The sequence below is a fragment of the Oryzias latipes genome, chromosome 2 (genome assembly GCF_053564925.1).
Source record: "Oryzias latipes strain Hd-rR chromosome 2, Olatipes_Hd-rR_3.1".
Classification (NCBI taxonomy): domain Eukaryota; kingdom Metazoa; phylum Chordata; class Actinopteri; order Beloniformes; family Adrianichthyidae; genus Oryzias; species Oryzias latipes.
In genome coordinates, this window is record NC_136238.1 from 11,472,291 (window position 1) to 11,494,767 (window position 22,477).

General features: G+C 40.2%; 1 protein-coding gene across 6 annotated transcripts in view; it reads right to left on the bottom strand.

The window, feature by feature from the left end:
- zranb3 (zinc finger, RAN-binding domain containing 3) overlaps window positions 1-22,477 on the bottom strand; it is a 196,660-nt gene that overhangs the window by 55,321 nt on the left and 118,862 nt on the right. For all 6 annotated transcript variants that reach the window (XM_078932237.1, XM_020708646.3, XM_020708651.3 and 3 more), the window contains 3 exons: window positions 21,364-21,518; window positions 9,438-9,542; window positions 4,123-4,265 (listed from right to left, as the gene is read on the bottom strand). In XM_078932237.1, coding sequence (XP_078788363.1) covers window positions 4,123-4,265; window positions 9,438-9,542; window positions 21,364-21,518 — 403 coding nt within the window. The remainder of the gene's footprint in view (window positions 1-4,122; window positions 4,266-9,437; window positions 9,543-21,363; window positions 21,519-22,477) is intronic.

Consider the following 22,477-nt stretch of genomic DNA (forward strand, 5'->3'; position numbering starts at 1 on the left):
GAATATTTCTGTGGCTCCAAACACTCAAACAAGTTCTTCAGAATGTGATGCACATAATCAGTTGAGCTTATTCAGTAATTATGAAATACAATACAGCAAAAGTTGAGTTAATTCCACCAGAGAGCTGCTTACAGTAGGCAGGACGCTAACTGGATTTAAGTCCTCCTAACAGTTCTACGGGCGTTGTTAATCCCAAGTGGCTCATGACAGTGGCGCCCGGCGCAGTTGAAAGGTTGGCAAAACGCATTAAAATTGAAGTGTTTGAAAAGTGAGAGTCTCAAAGCGAGGAACGTGAGCGGCAATCCCCTGACTGAGCAGAGGATGGAGCCTGATTGGTTCTGATTATAGGATAAATCAAACAGGTATCAAATCAAGTCGAGCCAGTTGCCTCCTACTCACACCTTGATTAGGTCCATGCACCCAAACGTGTTCCCCAGCTGCGAGACACTCTTCCTCATGCAAACCTTCACACGCGCCACCCTACCCTGTAATTGGCAAACTCTGCCTGCCTCTCTCCAAGCCAGCTGTAATTAGTGTGCCAGCAACAATGCTTGTTTGTCAGAAAACACAAATGTACACAGCGCTCATCCTGTCCTCTATTCGGCTAACTCCCTTTGATATGCCCACGCGAGCGTGCACACACAGATAGCATTCAGTCTCTGTGATGCCTGGAGCAGTTAGCATTTACAAATCGTTCTTTTTGTCTCGAAAAACTTCGTTTCTGGCAAAATGCTGGAAACTAATTCATCTGGCGGTTTCCACCGAATCATAATGCAGAACAACCGAAAGACAGGAAGCGCCTCGTTAAATGATATCTCACTGATTTTTTCATGAGGCAGGCTTATTTTTGTTCCCTCGCTACTGATTAAAGATCTGCTGACCATAGCTGACCTTTAGCTGGAACACAACATGGTAACAAACAAAAAGAACAAACCATTTTCTTCTGAAAAGTTGGATATAAGGTTTTAGACTGCAGTAAATGAGGCTGCAGGATCCAAGGAGTACATGCATTAAAACGGTTGACCTCCAGAATATTATAATATAAGCGAGGGGTAACTGTTTTTTAAAGTTTAATCCAGTCCATAAGACGTGGTGTCTGACTTGTTTTCCAATTTTTCCAACTCTATCAGCTACTTGTTTCTTTGATCAGATTTGTATAGCAAATAAAAGCTGTAAAGACAGCAGGCTTTAAAAAAAAAAAAGCAGTATGGCATTCCTCAAGGCCTGGTAATGGGCACACATGGTCTAAGACAGCGGTCCCCAACCTTTATTGCACCACGGATCGGTTTGACGTCTGGCAAAATTCTCACAGACCGGTATGTTATATGTGGCGTTCACACGCTATAAAGGCAGAGACACGTGATAAGACGTACGATGCACTTTTATTTTGACACGCTAAACATTGTACATCGCACAGGTGTCATCATCCTCTCCCATTCCAAAACTCATGGTGCTAAAAAGAAGTAAACACAACAGGAAGAAATAACTAAGGGTGAAACAACATAACTGCCAGATGAAAGGACCCGTAACGCAAAAAAAAACCCCGTGCTCAACCCGCACGTGACCAACACTACAGTACAACAAAATAATATGACTTGCATGAAAACTGTGGTATTTTTCTAAACATAACAATAAACACAAATTATGACATGAGCAACGTCCTCTCTGCCCGCAACACTGGTCGCTATTATTATAACATTTAAACATGCCTTCAAAATAAGTGCATGGAAAATCCAACTCACCACAATACTGAATGGTTTGAGGGACTCTCCTGTTGGGATAAATCCGTATTTTAAGTAGAACTCCGGATGCTGCCTATTAAATGTAGCTTTCTTGTTTTTGGAAGTGGAAGGGTCCTCCTCTGTCTCCTGGCTGGGCCTTTTCCACTTGGCAAAGAAACTTTCCAAAGACGTTTGTTTTTATTTTATTTTGCTAGTTCCTGGGTTTTATTTTAGCGATATCCTATCACGTGACCGAGACGAGCTAATTGGCCTGCGTCAAGAGTAACATAGACAGATGTAACAGAGAATCGGGCAATTTTTCTAAATAAAACACCTTTCAGATTCCGAAATAAATAAAACGGAAGTCATGTAAGTTATTTCATTTTTTCTGTGCGGCCCGGTACTAAATGACCCACGGACCGGTACAGGTCCGCAGTCCGGGGGTTGGGGACCGCTGGTCTAAGACATAAAGTGGTGTTGCTGTTTAGAGTGGTTTCAGTGCTGGATGGGAGTAAGCTGTTTTTTTCTTTCTGGTCATCAGTTTAGTTTCCTTAATAGTCTACACAAATAGCGGTACAAGCTAAACAAATAATACAAAAAGCTGCTCTCAGTTTGTTGCAACTGAACCCTGGTGCAATTCAGAGCAATTACTATCTGAAATATTTTGGATAGTCTTATATTTTCAGCTGGTTTGGCCTAAAATTCTCGTTTATAACATCAAACAATTAAAGTTCAAAACCATAATGACATAGAAAATACAATTGAATTAATATTTTTGTATTATTCTCTAAATGCTACTGAATAAAGAATCCCCTTGTTGTAAAACTTGTTAAGAATGCAAATGGTGAATCACCAGTTAAAGCATCTTTGATGTATGTCAACAGTTCAAGCTATCAGCTTTTTGCCATGACCCAAAATAACGGCTATAACTAGGGGGTTTTACCTATAGGAGGGTACTCAAATAAAAAAAAGTAGGACATACAAGAGACAAAATCAATTTCAATACATACATAAAGTCTAACGATGAGGGTCCTAAAATTGTACCTACAATTAAATAATCATAGGTATTAAATGTAGCCACAAATTTATACTAAGCAGAATGTTTGTTTATGTATGTTGTATATTTGGACTCATTACATTGACCATCCAAAAACATGCCTCATAGGTTCATTGGTTACTCTAAATAGTCCCTAAGTGTGAATGCGAGTGTGTATGGCTGTGTGATTGTGGTCCCGCGTCAGACTCTGAGTAAAACCCCCCTCCCTGAGCACCAGCCCATCCCAATCCACGAAAACCGTTGAGTTCTCACATTGATGCGAATGAATGTGAGGTTCCACCCCTTCCTGGAAGAGTCTGCGCTGCCAGCTCCGCCCCCCAGGCCAACACACACTTTCTCCACGGAGCTAGCGGTGATCAACAAAAACGCTTTCATTTGATATGCACAATATGCACATCCATCTTTGCAAAAGTTCGGATGTCGCTTGTCTTCGTGGGCGAACCAAAGACACGCTGACGAGACTGGCTTTAGGTTGACGTCATGAATCGGGCGGCAAGGCGGAAAGGCTTCAGAGATCGAAACGTCCAACTTCGAGGTGGGAAAAAAACTCATATTTCATTAAAAAAAAGTTCTTTAGTGTGCCAAAGGTTAGATATTGTCACATATATAAATATAGTTTACTCTGAAACGCTTAAGAGAAGATGATATAGGCCATTTAAACTAATGTACTAACACAAGGAGTTATTGGACAGAATGTGTCTTCTTTTAAAAAACAGACAGCCACTCTTGGAGATCAACCTGCCTCTATTCCACCATATTGAAAAGAAATTATATTAAAAAAAGTGAATCTCCTGTGCGCATAAGTGAAAACTGCCTAATTCTCTTCATAAAGCACCATCTGAAAATTCCCTTTTGAAGCAGCGACTATAAACACTTTTGGGTGTTTTATCATCACCAGGCGGTGCCGATAAATATAAGAGGACGTTTGTGGAAGAGTTCATAAATACCAATTAGTGCTTATAAATCCTGTGCAACGAGAATTCACTAACGCTTAGCGTGGTGTCAGTCTTCATAAATACTGACGGAGGGCATTAAGACATCGTCTTCAGGGGGAAAACAAGCTAAACACAGTTTCTCTGAACTGTTGAGCTGAGAACACGAGGATTACATGAGAGACGGGGTTCAACTCCAGATTATAAAGGATATTTTTTTTCAGTTTGAAGAGCCAAGTGGCTTCATTTGGTTCTAGACACGAACCCAGATGAGAATAGGAGACCAAACTATTAACAGGAAATACAGCTGAATTTTCTGGGGGGCTTTATATGCCTTAAACCAACTCAAAATGCTCTTTTTGGTTGATATTCCATCTCATCTTGGAAGCACAAACGTTTAGGCGCGTCTGACCTCTTGGTGCTGGAGTGGGGCCGCTGCGCGGCGGTCAGCTCCTGCAGGCCCAGGCTGGGGCTGTGGAAGAGGAGGCCACTGCGTCGAAGCAGCTTCTGCTTCATCGCTGGAAGGCCACTCCACTCCTGAACAACCTTCAACACCTGCAGAAGAGAAGGAGAGGGGGTGGTGGTGGAAACAAAACCTGATGTGATGTTCAATTTCAATTCAAAAATGCAGCCACCGGGGCCTCCATCTTTTTTGTAAATTGAAAATGTGGACGTCAGATGACTGTGTTTCTTAAACTTTGAAGCTGAAAATAGCTCATTGAAGAGGAGACAGCCTCGCATAGATGAACACAACAGAGCGGCATTCAAAGAAAATCCACAGGCAATAAAGCAGGTTGCACCGGGGTCTTATTGTCCATTTAACCCCATATAGTTCTTTAAAGGAGCATTTATTTTCACTGTCACGTGAAGATGGCTACTATGAGATTTTTTTGGGGTTGTTTTTTTAGGCTTTCTAACTTTCTGCTGCCCTGCAGAATCTATGTCCTAGAACAGTGTTTTTCAACCAGTGTGCCGCGGCACACTAGTTTGCCGTGGGAGATGGCCAAGTCTGCCGTGGGAAATTGCCCTCATTAACTGATCTAAAAACATTTCCCATCTCCAGGATTTCAGCTCTCTGTTCATCCAAACAGGCCCTGATAAAACACTGAGGAGTTAGGAATATGAAAGATCGTAAAATACCTTTTCTTTGCGTTTATTTTATTTTATTAAAGACATTTTGATAAGAATGACGTACCGCGATTCAGCTGCACCTTCGGCTGTATTTTGGAAAAGTCCCGTGTTGGGGGGGTTAATCACATGTCATCGGTCTGACCAATCAGAAGTGCTTAAAGTCTTCACTTCCTTGTCCCGATTTAGCTCGTAAAGTCGCTCAGTTCTAACAGAAATACCAGCTAAAGCTCGTCTTTAGCGGTGTAGCTTTCCACAGAATCCGGTATCAGACCGTGGAACAAGTGAACAAAACAATGAAGCTCTGAAAACCGATCTCCGGCCGTTTTATGCACTACATTTCCCATGATGCATTGGGTTGTGAGAGTGACAGCGCAAAAGGAGATCTGTTGTTAAACGTCTTGAAACTAACGAACACACAAACTGTTTTTAAATCTTCTAACTTAACTTTTATTGCATCTTTTAGAAAAAAACAGCTGCAGTCTCCAGCTTTTTCTGTAACAATTATCTCAAAAATGCATGTGAGATTGTGGAGGGGCTGTAGATCAATACAGACTATGAGTTTCTCCTTTTTTTTTAATTTTTGGATGCTGGTGTGCCGCGGGATTTTTTTTAATTTTAATTTTTTTTTTTGTCCTAGAAAACGACACAGTTGCATTGATTTTGGCTACAACCTGCATAAGCATAATTAAAAGACCACTGGGAACACTTTGAAAATAGATCAGAAGAGGACTGGAGTCGGTCTTCAAAATACTTAAAAATCTTTAAAAAAAACATCTTTATTGGAAAAAAAAAATCAACTGATCAATAATTAATATTTTTTACACAAAGATTAATTATAAACAAATTCATAATCACAAAAATAAAAATTTTCTGGATTTCTTGAAGTTTCTGACACTCGAGGTAAACAGGATCTCTTCAAACGTAACACATTTTTCCTGTTTAAGGAAACTATTATAGAATAATTAAAGTTTAATATTAATATTAATAATAACTTCAATTCATAACCACAGAATAAAATATTGTTCAAGAGGAAAACCCCAAAAAATTCGGCTTTTTACTACACTTTTAGTGGGCTAAACGACAATTTTTCCTGTATAATGTGTCTTTTTTGCCGCAGGAATTTTGTAAATGCAGAAATATAAAAAAGTAAAAGGCAAACTACACACACACACACACACACACACACACCCACACACAGACACACATTTCTTACTAAATGTTTTGCTAAAGATTTGCTGCAGACCGCAGTAATAAGGTGTCATTGGCGTTAAAAGGCTGCAAGCAAACGATGCTTTGTATTCAGATCAGGACTCAGAAGACAGCAGAGCGGCTGGATTTCATGTGCTTTTGGATCAGAGAGGACGCTCTTTACATTCAGGATTTTCTTCTTGACAGGAGCACAGAGAACCCAAAGATTATAAACAGGCGTTTTTTGACAACCTGAAATAGAAAATGGATTGCTTGAACACTATATTGAGCATTTTCACTGTGCATTGCATTTGTAAAAGTCATTTTTATCGCACACTAACCATTTTTGTCTTTTATTCTGTCGTTAATAACAGTGAAAAGATGCGACTTGTAAAAAGAAAATGTATTAAAGTATTTTAGCCTTTCAGTCCATCTTCAAAGAGGGATGCATTTTGATTGAAAAAGTCTATTACATTTTTACAACTTTATGTGATTAGAAATTGCATTTATCTTGTTAGACCAATTAGGTAAAATCTCAGTCGTTGATGGTCTTTTTCTGCTATTTAGAAGGGAGTCGACACAAAAACACAGCAGAAAATCATCAGCAGGGCTGAATAGTCAACTCATAAAAGCATTTTTTCCCCATTTTTAACAAGCAGTGGCCATTAAAGAGTTGGATTCATTAAAAAAAATTGTAGTGTTGGTTGTTGCCAGATTGTGACATCAACTATTGCTGCTTTTTTTTTTTTTAAATGAGAGAAAACGGTGGAGCAAACAAGCCTGACAGATGTTTGAACGTACCTAATATGATGTAATGACGTATCATATGATAACACTTTATTTCAGACAAAAAGGAAAAACAGGAAAAGACTAAAAAAATGAAAAATAAATATCCCAAAGGGTGTGAGAAGAAGTAAATGCCTTATAAATTTTAATCCTCGTGCCTAGACCAAATTTATTACCAGACCCAAGGTTAATAGGCCACACCCCTTTTTGTGTGCAATTTTGCATATTAAGGATATAGTTGGTAGGTTTATAAAATGTTATCAAACCTACTTTACAATTATAAATCTAAAATTTAGCTACAAAGGGGAACGTTTTAAAGCAGACACTCATGTAAATTTAACAGATTTGTTTTTACAGGAATAGAGTCCCATTTGTTTAGTGGTTAAATGGATGTGCTGCATCCGGTCAGGCAATACAACCGCAACACTAGGAGCAGATGTGACCACTGACTGTATAAGAAAACATCACCCACAGAAAATGGCTTACAACCAAATAAAGTCGATTCAGTTGACATTTTACACGATACAGAAGCCGCCATGTTGGAGCCAGAAATCGCCAGTAAGGTATGATTGGTCTGGGTCATTGTTTCCATAGCAACCACTCTAACCAGAGTGAGCTCAGGAGTGAGTCCACGCCCTTATCCCTTGAAAGTGGGCTTCATGAAATCTGTCAATAAACCGTCGACATGATGGCCAACATACTTGTATCGAGGCCTCTTATTGGTTGGTACCTTGAATGACTTGCAATTAAGAAAAAGTATCATGAAAAAAAGTAGAATTAGCAAGAACATGTTAAAACATGGGAAAACTGAATGACTGAGCAATAGTGGTTTATTTCTCAATAGAAGTCAAAGGGAATTTTGGCTTCTTGCAACCTGTGGGCACTTCCTGTTTGGATTGCGAGGTGGGGGGGGGGGGATTTACTTAGTCCAGTTCATCCACTTATCACTAGGATTCTTTTTATGAATCAATTCAAACCTCTTCCAAGGAAAATACTTCAACAATTTTTCCCTTCTGTTGTCTGAGAAACATCAATAATGGGGATGAAATTTCACGACTTTAATTTTAGTTTAAATATTTGGGGGTGTGGCTTTGTTCTGGAGCTATCTGTTGATTTATCAGCTCTTAAACAGTTTTACAGGATGCATCCCCAAAAACAGGAGTTCATCACAACTAATTTTTATAAAGAATTTTTAGTCAACGAGATGAAAATCAGATCTCATCAAGTCAGACTGATATACAGTAAGTCGCTTAGTCACATGACCACATAGTTTGTCCTTCTCAATTATGGTTTTGAGCATGAGTACTTTAGTCAGCTTTAGTGGAAATGCAGACCCAACCATTAAGAAAAAAAGAAAAAATTAGGGAAATCTTTCAGAATTCACCGCTTGAGGTAAATATTTGGTAAAAGTTGAAAAGAACCAATATGGAAAACAGTGGCGTATCTTTTTCTAAATTACCAACACGGAATTGGAAGTGTTTTCTTTCCAAACACAAATCATTTTTATCTTTATGTGATTTTCAAAAGATCTGTTCTTTCTAAAATGTGCAGAAACTAAATGAGTCTGCCTCAGAAATGAGGTTTTATGTTTTCGATTTGACACTTGGTGATCTATCGTCACACAACCCAAAACTTTGTTGGTTTGCTTGTCTCGCTGCAGTGGGGGTAGGAAGAGCTCGCAGGGCTGCCTCCCCTCTCCAGTTGGCATTATACTGCTTTGCTCTGTATTGATTGCGATGGACACATGGGGGAGGGCGGGGCATAAATGATGGGTCAGGGGATGTGATGCAGCTCACGCTTGGGTTTTACAAAACAACATAAACAACCCGACAGGTGGGGCGTCTGTCAGGATCTCTGATAACGCCGCGGCAGATTGCAGGATTTAATACGTTGAGGTCGTTTGAGGAGATGATCCGTCTCCTTTAACGACCCTCATAAAAACGGCACGTTCTCTTTTGCTCGTCTCCTTGGCTGCGTACACCCCCCTCCCCCCTCCCTGAGGCGCCACCCGCTTCCCACCATCATCGACTCTTCCTCGCTCTTCACCCCCTTAGTGGAGGTAAGTGGGCGTCCACCCTGCACCCATCTGTCAGGTTCGTAATACCCACCTTGCCGCTCTTCCTGCCCATGATGGTGTCATTACTTTCACATGGCCCCGACACTCGCATATCTGGTAGGTTTAATAACCCCCAAACTGCCTTTTGCCTCATCTTCACATTTCCTTTGAGGAGATATCTCCACTGACTGCGATATGAAACTAAATTATCTTAGTCTGAAATTAAGGCAATCCTGGAATCAGCCCACGGGAAGCCAACTTTCCACGGCACTCTTGAGTCGAGGAGGAATCTCAAACGCACTTAAACGTTTTGGAAGCGCTTGGGTGTTAAATTTCTTGTCTTTCTCATCAGTCAAAAGCAAAAAAATAAATAAATACCGGAACAACTTTCAATCTGAGAGCCGACTTTACCCAGACTTCCATCTAAAGTTCCTCACAGATGACAAAATAATGATCTGCATTTGTAAACCACACGAACAGCCCCGCACATTCACAAATATCGAAGAACAACAACACCACACACACACAAACATGCACACACACTCCGCCTGGCGGGAAGGGCAGACCTGGATTCGATTTTCCTGGTGTTGGCTGAAGGCCTCCGGCAGGTCGTCCCAGTTGGTTAGTTTGATGTCCAGAGGGATGAAGCTCAGGTTCAGCGGCACTGCGTCCTAAAAGATGAGGAGACGGAGAGGGCAGCCTGAAGCAAAGTGATCACCAAGGAGCCGTGGCTAATATTAATCACCAACATCTCAAGCCCAGATAACAGCAACTCCACTCACGAAAATTAAACTGGACTTTTTGCAGTGTTGCAAGATGAAAGAATACACTCACTCAATTGGTAATATATCAATCCCTGCATATAAAAGATGTACAAAAACAGCAAATTGTGGAATTAAATATCCTCCTGATTACCAGTGAAAAAAACTCTCAAGTCAAAATAGCTTTCCTCTAAATTTCTTGGGCCAAACCATTAAAATAAAAATAAAAATTCCCCAGAGCCCAACCCTTCAAATTTGGTATCACGTAAAAGCCCCAAATGTCCTCTGGAGATACCAAAAGGAGTTCATTCAATAGAATGCAGTGGTTGGGAGATATTTAGGTTTAGAGATGTCCTCTACAGAGGTCAAATTAGCATTGCTGGTAGTCAGAAGTCAGATATAGTCTGATATAGTCAGATATATTTGCCATGTGGTCCACCTTCCTATTAATCCAGCTATGCTTCATGTAGAAAAGGATATAAACTTGTAATGAGGGCAAATCCCCTTTTCGTAAATATCTATAGTTCTTTGGTCAATTAGAACACAACTTGTGTTCGGACACAGAAAAACCTGGACACAAACTACAGTTAAATGTAATTTTATATAGAGAAAATATTTTGTAATAAAGTTCAGCTCTAAATCGCATTTTGCAGACACATTTTTTTGTCAGTAAGTAGATTTTTCTTTCTCAGTCTTTAAAAAGGTTTGTAGCACAATAACATGAAAAATGCAACCAATTTAAAAATATGCTTTTAATTTTTAGAGAAAACATGAAGAGTTGTGCAATAAAAAAAGTAAAACCCAAACTAATCTTTTAACTAGATTCTTTGCTTTTGTTTTAACCAGTCTCTCCTGGAAAACCACTATATTTTGCCATTTGGTTTATCAGCGACCACATAAAAGACATAAACACTTGTTTATTTGTAGATTGTCACTCTAAGTGACTGACAACATAAGAACATGTTGTATAACTTACTTCAAACATTTGGTTTTATTACCTTATTGAAAAAAAGAACACGGTTCAGATTTAAACAATATGAAAACCTTAAAGTGGCAGAAAAATCACTTTAAAATTAAAACAAGCATCTGTTAAGACAACTGTCGTTTTGTTAATTTCATTTAGTCTATTTATAAATGCACCAATTAACAACATGTTAATTGAACTAGAAAGTACATAAATTATTTCGATCAGATCATTCTAACAGGCCTAAATTATTTTTACTTTTCCTTCATAAGTGACCAACAGATTTAAGAGAAGAGTGTTGAGTGTAATCCTCCACACTGAGCACATAATTGGTTGACTGCGGAGAAGAAAACTCCCTTCAAAAACGATAAATTGGGGGAAAAAACATACTCAGTAAGTGTTACCATCTGCTGTCTGAGAGGACAGACAGTAAAAACAAAAACAATGGAGCAATTGCTATTAGACACAAGAGAGCGTTAATTACATTTACAGTCAATGCGTGAGAAAGAAAGTTAGCAGAAACAAGCTAGTGCGTGGGACTACGCATCCTATAGTCCTACATTCATACCGCTCTTGGCAACGCGTGTTCAAGCAACCACTTTCAATGAAAACTGAATGTACACGTGCGTTTTGGGCTTTTGCACTCAAGCAAAGCTACATCCTTTTCTAGGACTGTATCGGGCTCTACATATAAAAGGCTCGGCTGTTGAAGATGCACTGAAAGTTAACAGAGGTCTGACTTTGACCAATCAGAGACTTGGATTTGATAGTGACGTTTGGGTGGCTAGCAAACAGTAGAAAAAGAAAAAGACGGCCCTCCCTGCTCGCTCATGGGCTAAACCTGTGTTCAAGAAACCACGTCACATGCCAGATGTGAATGTAGTATAAAACACAAGAATTTTTCTGTTTGGGGTTTTTGTATCGGAATAAAGGAGTTGTACTTATTTCAACACAAATGCAGGTGAATTTAAGTGTACAAACTACGGAGCCCGTGTCCTGACCCTAAACTACAATATCCGCTGGGTGTCTGTCTACCGGCCAGCCAGCTGCCCGAATGACGGCATGACAAGTAAAAAAGCTCTGCGGCGGAGCTAAGTCCGGTGAATCGTATGGCGAAGCAGCAAGCCTAGGTATCTAAATTTTATGATATTTTTCTTATATTTATTATGACAATTATAAATGGATCATTCTTGTTTTTCTGTTTCCTTTCTTTTTCCTTTCTGTTTTTCTTTTTCCTTTCTTTAACGAATGTGGGTCTCAGAGACACGGAAGTTACCGCTGAAAGCAGCTTTTGCGGCAGGACGGAGAGCATATCCATGTTTATGAAGGACTTATGACGTGAATAATTATTTCGTTCGCACGAATTATTTATTTCGAGGGAACGAAAAAGTATTTTGTGGTAACGGAATATTATTTCGTGGGAACAAGATATATTTTATTTTTTCCATGTCAGGACGCAGGCTGGGAGGCTAGTCTAGTTCAAAAAATAGAATAAATTTTATGAGGAGTCTGACATAAAGTCTGGATGAATTTATAGCCCCGTTATGCACTTTGCTGTAATTTTAAACATTAAAAATGTAACATATCAACTTCAAATGAAGGCTGGATTTTCACTGTTTGGTTTTTCCATGTCAAGCAAGTGCAAAAGTGATGTAATGTCGATGGTAAAAGAAAAAAAAAAACTTGAACCCTCAGATGAGGGTGTCTATCATGTAAAATCCGACAACAACAGGTGCTGATTTGTTCTTGCAACTGCAGGGTTGAGAACTTTACTCTGTAATTAGAAACTCAATATCCAGGGTGGCAGAGTTCACAGGCAATTAGTTTTATTGTGAACTTTTAGTTTGCACAAAAATTTTAGATATCTTCAGCCAAGCAATCAAATTTCTAATTACTCATTTGCAGAACTTGAATCCAATTACATTCAAGTTCTCTAATCTGGCCGCACTGTTTTTTCTTTATTGGTTGCCATGGTAATCCCAATGGTAACTAAGGAGCTCATTAGTGATTTGTCTTGTTTTTTTCCTCTAAATACGCATGAGATGGTACTTCTTTTGTGACACTGAGCACGCTTAAGCAACAGTAATGAGGAACATGGAGAGAAACTTGCATCCAGCCACTAGACTGTACCTTCCTTTAATTATAGGTAACCATAACTGTAATTGTTGGAGGTAAAAGCGTAGTCATAAAAATATAACCACAACGACAATCCTTTTTCCAGTTATTATAGCTTCATTAACACCAACTACAGTAAATCAGAAGGTCTGAGAAGCCACTTATCCTTGGCATTAACTTCAATCAAGCACACATTGTGCCAAACAGGGACTTTTACCGGGCTGACCATTGCAAATATCACATTTTGGATTTTATCTTGAACATCAGGTTTGGAGGTTGTGTACGAAGAGAACAGGTGGGGCACAGAAGAAAGCCTAAAGCCAAAAGGTTAATACGTGCAAACGGCCGACCCGTGGATTTGGAGATACAGTGCTGTACCCTCAATGCTCGGAGGCCCTCCTGTTTATTTGGATTATGGTATATAAATAAATATCACAGGAGCCAGTTGTGGCTGGTTGTGCTGTAGAAGCACAAGGCGGGATTAGAGCTCTATGAGATGCCACAGAGAAAAAGCCAGTAGCCACTCTGCTAACAAGCTCAGGAAAAAACAAATAAATCGATTTAATAGTAAAGGTTAAATTCTTTTGTTTATAAATTGCGTGGACATTTCACGACGATTTTGAAAGTATCTACACAACATGTATGTCTCCTCGTTTGACACTTGGTTTTCTGCCCTCTAGCCCAAAGCAGGTGCTTTATATCCAGACATGTAGGTGACTTAGCACCGCCGGCGAGATGATGGGCTCTTTAAGGTCATGATGAGGTAACTGTGAATTTTTCCTCACCCAACATGACACCTACACTAATTAAGGAACTGCTTACAGCCTCAGTGGAACACAGCACTCTTGTACTAATGCGTGATGGTAAACAGTGTAGTGGAATTATTTACCGGTTCAATACTGCACGGCAAATGTTAATTATCACGGTGTAATGAGCTACATGGAGGTACATCTTTCCCAAAAATGGCCATAGATATTCCACAACATTTAAATGAATCACATTTTACATGTTAAAGTTTGTAAACTAAACAGGTTAAGAAGATGGGGCTGTTGGGGATTTTTAGTGCAGGTGTCCATCAACCTTTTCTACAAAATATAGAACAATGTCAAACAACAACACCATTATTGCAAGAAAAGAAGATCTTAACAGTGGGAACACCTCATCTGGCAATTGTAAAACATCACAACCGTGTGAACAGTTGCTCAAATCACAACCTTTTGCTGGTCTGAAGTCATTTTAGACTAAACCAAGTGAATTAAGCAGATGCTACTTTTTTCATTTGTTACTTTTTTAATGGATTGGATATATCTGCGCTTTTCCAGACGCTCAAAGCGCTTACAATACGTCCATTATTCATTATTCATTTATGACAGAGGCTTGGCTGCCAGTTCGTGCCTACTGACCATCACCGGGACATTCATGCACATTTACACACCAGCAGAGCCACACTGGAGGCATGGAGGGTGAAGTGTCTCACCCAAGGACACAACAACGGTTGACTGGGGGTAGCAAGGATCGAACTGCCAACCCTTGATCATTGGACGACCTGCTCAACCACTGAACCCACTGCCGGTCAGTTTACTGTACGCTGGGAGTGTCCATGGTATGGAAAAAAGCTCAGGAAAATAACGAATACTTTAAGGGCCTTTTTTAAGCTATTTTTAAGCCTTTATGGTAAACAATATCCATGTATATGATTATATATTACCTTGGCACACTAAAGAACAACTTTGTGATAAAATGTAAGTCATCTTCCTACCCGGAAGTAAAGCAACTCGATCTCTGAGGCACCGCCTTTCGCTTCGTGTGGTGGCAGCCAATTTCATGACGTCAACCTAGAACCGGCCTCGACAGCGTCTCTGCGTCTCGCCCACGAAAACAAATAACATCCAAACTTTTGCATGAAGGAATGTGCATATTGTGCAAAAAAAAAAAAGAAAGCGTTTTTGTCGACCTCTGCTAGCTCTACGGAGAAAGTGTGTGTGTGTGTTAGCCTAGTGGGGCAGAGCTGGCAGCACAGACCTTTCTTGGAAGGGGCTGTTCCTCACTTATCTACGTCAGCGAATAAGAATGTGCTCAGGCTGAATGGGGCTGGTGCTTAGAGAGCAGGTTTTTAGGGGAATCCTCAGAAATGCATGGTTTAAAATACAGCTTTGGAGTTTCTTTTCATGAGGAATGAACATTGCAATACACCAACAACCCCAAAAAAATGATTTTGCATGGTATGGGCCCTTTAATAAAAAATGTGTTCTTTGCGTGCCAAAGGTACTATATTATGATATGGATGGTTGTTGTTTACTATACAGGCTGAACAATAGCATAGTTTAGGCCCTTTAAAAAATACTAATATTCTCTGGGGCTCTCCCTCCCCACCGCAGAGTGGGGAGGGCATTGGTGGGGTATGGGTGGAGGGGTAGGATAATATGGCAGGTGAGGAGGGTTGTAGAGGGTAGAGTAGTGGGGGGGGGGGGGGGGGGGTAGCTGTGGTTGCGCAGTGATCTCTGGGTTGTTTGGGTCGGGTGCCAGGGCTGGGTTGCAGAGACTGGGCTCCGGCTGGGTGGTGGGCGGCTCATGGGTTCTCGGGGCCCTGGCTTCGTCCTTGGCCCGCGTCTCGGTGTCCGGTGCCCGGTGGCCCCCACGGCTGCCGCCTGGTACGGCTAAGCACGCCTGTCCTGTGGCCTGGGGGCCCAGACGCAGAGTTCGCCTATGCCTCTCGGCGCCGGGGGGGCAATGATGATATAACTTGCGATACATGAACAAATAGCAAAACAACTAAAAACATCATTTCCATTTCACACTTTAATCACTAATGAGCTCCATAGTTATCATTGGGATCACTACGGCAACCAACAGTTTAATTTAAATAAGAGTAGACATAACTTAAATTATACTCCAAATGTTCCTCGTCCACATAGGAGGTGAACTATCTAAAATAAAAGGGCTCCGTCCAATTTGTCAAAAGCATAATTTGATGAGCACATTTAAGGTAACCATTTATTGCAATTTTCGCAGACTTTTGCGGTATGCATTTTGCCCAACTTGATATCACGATAATGATAAATCTGTGATTTAATTTGTGAATTGAAGAGCCTCATGGAATGCTATGGTTTGTAATGTTTTGTTTTATTGAGCTCTATAGTCAGGCAAATATAGTAAATACCCTTTTTTTATGTTTTGTAATGCTTTTCTACCTTCCATAAGCCCCAAAAACGCTTTAAAGTCATAGTTCTATTCAACCATTTACATATTTATACAGTGATGCTAACATATACCGGTGCTAGCCAGGCTAGTGTGGGAAGTGTCTTGCCCAAGAACATGTGCAGGTAGAGCGGGAACCAAACCTCTAATCAGGTCAAGTGCCACAGCTGCCCCATTTAAAAAAGCAACTCTACCACAGTAAAGCTGCAGTATGTATGCTTTTTTCAGGTAGGTTGGAGATGTTTGGCAGCCTTTGCAGTCTATGCGTAAAGATTTTTTTCAGCAAACCATACAGTTGAAAGTTTTTCAGTCGTTTAGTTAAAGCAGTTTTATAAATATTATATGTATTTGTCTCCAAAAACGTTTTCTCGCCTTTCAAAGCCACTGTCTCGTCAGGTTTTAGCTTCGAGTTGCATCAATATCAAACCACCAAGCTGTGCTGCAAATAAAATATTTCATACCTACTGTGTTTACAGTATTATCAGTCAGAATGATGTCAGCTAATTTATGCTTACAGAGACTGAGGTGACTCATTTGTCTGTCCAATTGAGGCAGTATGCATCTCTGCGCTGTCAAAAATCCACATGCTTTATATCTGGACCAAATTGTGAGACTGTCACATGTGACAAAATGCAGGAAAGTCTGCTTAGCTCAGAAAACCGCCAGGTTGACAGGAGACAAAGCACCCGCTCTCTGAAGAGCAGAGACGGTGATTCCTTGAATAAAACAACACTTTGATGTGCAGAAAATGGACATAAAATTCCTAATACGCTCAATATTTCTCATTTAAGCCCCAGTGACAAATATCCATCTGATAGAGTCACGAGTGGCCCCCTGAGTGAATTTTACGCCTGGTATAGGATTATCCCAATGTGACAGCTTCCCAGGCAGAATTCCTCCAGTTTATCATTTAAACGACAACGGGGGACATTTATCTCCATGGCTTATCGCCTCAGCCACTCGTACATGACACTTGTCTATTGCCGTCAGGGAAATATTCCATCTGTGACTCGCTTGAGGACTTTTCCCGCTGCGATGTAAAACCATCTTGTCTCATAGATGCTTTAGAGGGGAAAGAATTTTATCCCTCATGAATGAAACAAAAGGGTGTCAAGTCTCACAACGCGATCAATACTGAGGTCCGTGTTCATGTCTGTAGAGTCAAGAATGGTTCAGGAGAACCACCAGAGCCGCACTGGGGTTAAGCCCCGCTTTGGGTTAATCTGATGAACGTAGGCAGCACTCGAAGGTTCCATTATGAACGAAGCTAATAGAACATTTTTACTCACAGAATGGGAAACCTCAGCTCTGGACATAATTGCCATTATGGGTGAATGCCTTCCAGCACTTCAAAGCCCCACTCCAGCAGCTAACTGCTCATTTGTGGCGCTGAAAAACTGTACATTTGAAAGTTTTTACCACAAAGAAAAATCTTCAAATTATTTCAGGAATGACTCTTCCCCCCCCGCTCCCCCCTTCTTCAATGAATATGGTAATCCAGGCTGCGTGCCCCGCCTGGGAGGAGATGACACTCACGACCTCTCTTTGCCACACAATGAGCGGTTTAAATACTGAGGTGATTGAGGTGAGCCAAGCAATCGCGCAAATGCTGCAAGGGTCTGAACGGTTGTGCGTCTAATGACACTCGCAGAGGACTCTGGTCCAGGTTCAACATGGTTTGGAAAGTTTGATCCAGCAAAGACTTTATGCAGATTGAACTGTTATTTTAATGACACGTTTTCCTTATGCTTTGTAGGGTTTTCTGAATGTAAGGGGTGTCAGAATCCGAAAAGAAATGTGTTTCCAGTCTCTGAACTCACAGGAAACATCTCCACAATAAAAGCTTGATTCCTGAAGCACAGACAGATCAGGAGGTTCCAAAAGATGCATTTATTGCCGATTTGACAAACATCTAAGCCCCTGCTGCTTCCTTTCTCGTGCACAGAAAGATACAAATACCCCAGGCATGTGACGTACGTTTAACCCATGGTCTTCACACTAAACAAGCGGGGAGGGGCTTCTTTTTTCCCTTTCTAAAGTTTACTAGTGCATGTCGCCACCTACAGTTATAAGAGTGAAAATGTCAGCGTGGTGCAAATCTCGTGAATTTTGCTCCAAGCTTTTTCTTTCACAGCTTAATTCCGATATATGAGTGACTTTGTGTCATCGAATTCCGGTCGGGCACAAACCGCAAATCTTGATTTCACTTCTTTGAATTAAAAGGGTCGTCAACTACCAAATCCGAGTTCCCGTTTGATCAAAATTCAACCTGGTTGCAACTTCCAGTGCTCAACGGCCGCCTGTTGTGTTTGTAGAGGCCGAAATGATCATAGAAACTTGGGTAGGAACTTGTGAACGTGAGAGATTGAATGTGGAAGCTCGAAACCCGCATATACGTGGTAAAGACTTTTCATTGGAAGTGGCCTTGAGCGTGTTGCTAAGGGAGGTGGGGATGGAGATTAACAGTCAACGGCAAAGGTACCAGTACTATCGAAGAGGCAATCCACTGATTTAGCCAAGTTTTCTTTGAAGAAATAAGAGTCTACCATATCCTGCATAATTTTCTTATATTTCTCTCCATGTGAAGTCAAATAGAGCAGAACAGAATCATGATCATGCAAAAGGGAAATTGATTCAATTAAATTGGACATTTGAGCTGTAATAGACTTCAGTGTTTCACACATCTATCTAATTTGCAAAATCCACCCATGGTGCAACACGGTGACCGTTTTTACAAAGTCATCAATTTATCCTTTTACGCTAGTGCAACAAAAAAAGCTCAACCTAACTGGAGTCCTTCCAGTTCCTCTGGTTTGACCACTCATAATAATAATATAATAATAATAAACTTTATTTGTATAGCACCTTTCCAGATAAAAATCACAAAGTGCTTCACAGTACAACACGATAAAACAACAATAAAACACAGTAAAAACACATGTTAAAAAGAAATTAAGAAAAAGCTATTTTAAAAAGATATGTTTTTAGCTGCTTTTTAAAAGAAAACACTGAGTCCACAGATCTGAGGCTGAGAGGAAGAGAGTTCCAGAGGGATGGGGCCACCGTGGCAAAGGCTCTGTCTCCTTTAGTCTTTAAACGGGTTCTCTTAACAGCCAGCAGACCCTGGTCACATGACCTCAGTGACCTGCTGGGAGTGTATGGCTGCACCAGGTCTTTTATGTAGACTGGTGCTTGGTCATTAAGAGCTCTGTATGTTAAGACCAGGATTTTAAAATGCACTCTGTAGTGGATGGGGAGCCAGTGCAGCTGCATTAACAACGGGGTGATGTGTGAAAACTTGGATGACTTGGTTAAAAGCCTAGCAGCAGCGTTTTGGACAATCTGGAGCCGTTCTAGAGATTTTTTACTTAAACATGTGAAGATGGAGTTGCAATAGTCGAGACGGGAGGATATAAAACTGTGAATGAGCATCTCCATCTCAGAACGGGACACGACTGGACTCAATTTTGCAATGTTTTTTAGATGATAAAAACAAGAGCGAACGAGTGACCCGACATGAGAGTCCAGGGATAAAACCGGGTCTAAAGTTACTCATGCAACCTTGAAGATGCAATAAATGGATTGTTTTTACATCCGATTCAATAGGAGAATAGCAACAAACTGTAATCCAAAAATCAGACGAATTATATTAATAGGAAGCTAAAAAACAACAGCTGTGGCAGTCGAGGAAGGATGGGAAGGAGAGAATGAAGAGGTGTAAACAGCTTTTCCAAGTGTGATATCATTAAAGTATCTGACAAAGGTTTTGTGTTAATTAATGTGTAGCAGGTGCATTCTTTGGGGATGTGAAAAACTTTGAGCCTATTTATGTCACAGCACTTTTGCTAAACATAAACAACATTCAAATGAGAAAATTCATCCAGGAGCTGTGTGTTTCCTTCATTGTTTAGATAAAAAAAACAAGGATTTTATTGACTTCAACGGTAACCTCCTTATTCTTAATTGAAATGATAAATAATAACATGGGAAAGAAATATGGATTCATTTTGAAGGTTTCCAAATATGCACCAAGGAAGTTTGGGAGTCTAACTACTCAGGCTAACCTTTGGGATGTGGGAGGGGCTGTTGTAGTCCCATAGTTTCTATGTGATTACAAAAAAAAGAGAAATTTATGATAAAGAATAAATACTTTAAAACTAATACAAGCGAAAATTAATAAATGCATTTATTCGTTTTTTGTGGGGTTTTCTGTCAAAAATGGTTGTTTTTATTTAAGAGTTTCACATTTGTCTATTTATGGTAATGAGGAGTCCTGATGTACATTAACTGCAAGAATTTTTCAAGAAGCAGCTTAAAACCAAAAAAGCAAATTAATAAATAAAAAAAAGAGTAAGTGCAAAGATTTTATTTAAATAAACATTTGAACTAGACACAAAATGCTTAACAGAATAATTTATCCTTTACTAAAGAGGCTAAATCCATCTCAGGTAAAAATGAATAAAAAAAAGTGAAAAGTGAATTCTCCCTTAAGGGTTTTTATTTTCTCTATGCTGTTATGTTAGATTAGAGCGGTTGACCCCTCTGTGATGAAGGCGTCTTTCTTTGAGGACTACAGACAGAGAAATTTAAGTTCTTTCAGGTCTTTTTCTGACCTGATTTATTATTCTGGAGATTTTTACTTTGTCTTCGGAGATGAAGCAACATGAGATGTTTACGGCCAAATCAGATGCGATGAGTGATTTGTGCTTTCAATCGGCTGCTTGATGTTAAAACATCCTCAGTAGATGGAGACATTGTTGTTTCTTTTTTTCCCAACAGCGTTGGCATGCTGTCCAAAGGACAAACAAGTGTTGAGAGTTTTTTCAGAGTCTCTCCCGGTGCCGGAGCTGTGCCTGAAGGCCATTATAAACATTACGTCTGTCTGTCTGTGGCCCATTTTGAGCATTTGGAGGGGAAAAATAAAAATACTGGAGGATCTTTTTATTATTGATGAAAAGAAGAAAAACATCCTAAGCCTATGGAGCTGGAGTGATCCTGCCAACTACAACGACACCAACGGCGGCTCACCATCTGCAGGGCAGTCGAATGCCGGCGGGTCGGCATAGCGAGCTCCACCTGCCCAGGTACGGTCAGCCTGGATGGCGGGCTGACTTAGCGGGCTCGCTCGCTGCAGCTCCATGGGCTCTGTATCAAGGTCAAAATGTGTCCAAATGGACCAGCTTGTAGATTTGATGTGGGAACTTGTAAACTTGTAGGGAGATTGTTTTCTTTTAAAAAGAAAAAAGGCTAATCGAGTGAAAGGCTTTCTAGTCTTGGAGAATCTGAAAACTTTCAGTGTGAACTGTAGGCGGCAAGCACACAATGATCACACTTTCCATGCACAACCTATGCAGAAAACAAATGTCAGGGAAAATGATTCTGTGAATCATCTCCAGCCCCTTTATGAGCTAAAACTCAATATGCAAAATCAAACAAACAGACGAGAGTCGGTACCTTAGAGTATAGATATATTCGGTCTGTGTACTGGCTGGCGCAGAACCGAAGTCCTGGGTAGACGGGTTGGGTGGTGCTGGCGTCATCTCCACCCCTGCCCTCATCATCGCCATTAGCATCAGAAGCAGAAAACAAACACGCCACGGCTCTGCAGTCTGCAGGGAGAGAAGAAGAGACTGACTAATATCTCACTGAGCATATATTATTGGCTCATTATTGAATTTCCCTGCATCCTCTCTGCTCTGTTTGCTCTTTAGTAATTCAATGAATAGCAGAAACATTCAACTCTCGCAGCTTTTGATATTTATTACACCGACCAGATTATTGAGAAAATGTTACATTTGCTTGAAGATATTTGGAGACACTACCATATTTTTATTGCATTTGAGAAAAAAAAGATGGAATGGAAGATTCCACTCAGCTAATTTTTTTTTCATACGAAGTAAAGTCAACATCAGTGGACGTGACAAACCAAAGTCTATAGGTCTAAGCACTGCTTCGCCATTTGGTTTTCATTACAAAAAAAGCATCACTAATGTTGACGATCTAAGACGCTATCACAGATTTTACCATCGTCTTTTACAATTATAGTAGTGCTGCTTACTTGCTGATTTTCCTGAAGAACTATTAGCAAGCTATTCCTAATGCACCTTTCATTTTCAAGCACCAGTAATATTTTTAGAAACATTTTCTATTCCCAAAGACTTTTAGCAACTGTGATGTGCAGCACATATTGTGGTCATGTTTTTATTTTTTATTTCAAAAAGCAGTGGGTGCTGCTGTTCGACCCTCCCACATCCCAAAGCACTTGCAGTTTATGATTGTATAAAAGGGCAGGACATGTTTATTCCTCAATTCAATTAATGTTTACTATTTATTTGTTCTGAGTAATTACAATATCACTAAATTCTAATTTATTTTGACCAATATTTTAGTTACAATTGCTCACGAACTTTTGTGATCTAAACTACATTCGTCAAATGACGCTACACACAATATTTCCCCTCAACAGTGTGGCAAACTAGTCTTTCCTATTTCCAATCAAAGGCCTCATCTGTCAGCAGTTTTAAAGTTCTCTTCTATTTTGACACTTTAGTTTATTTATTCTGTAAAA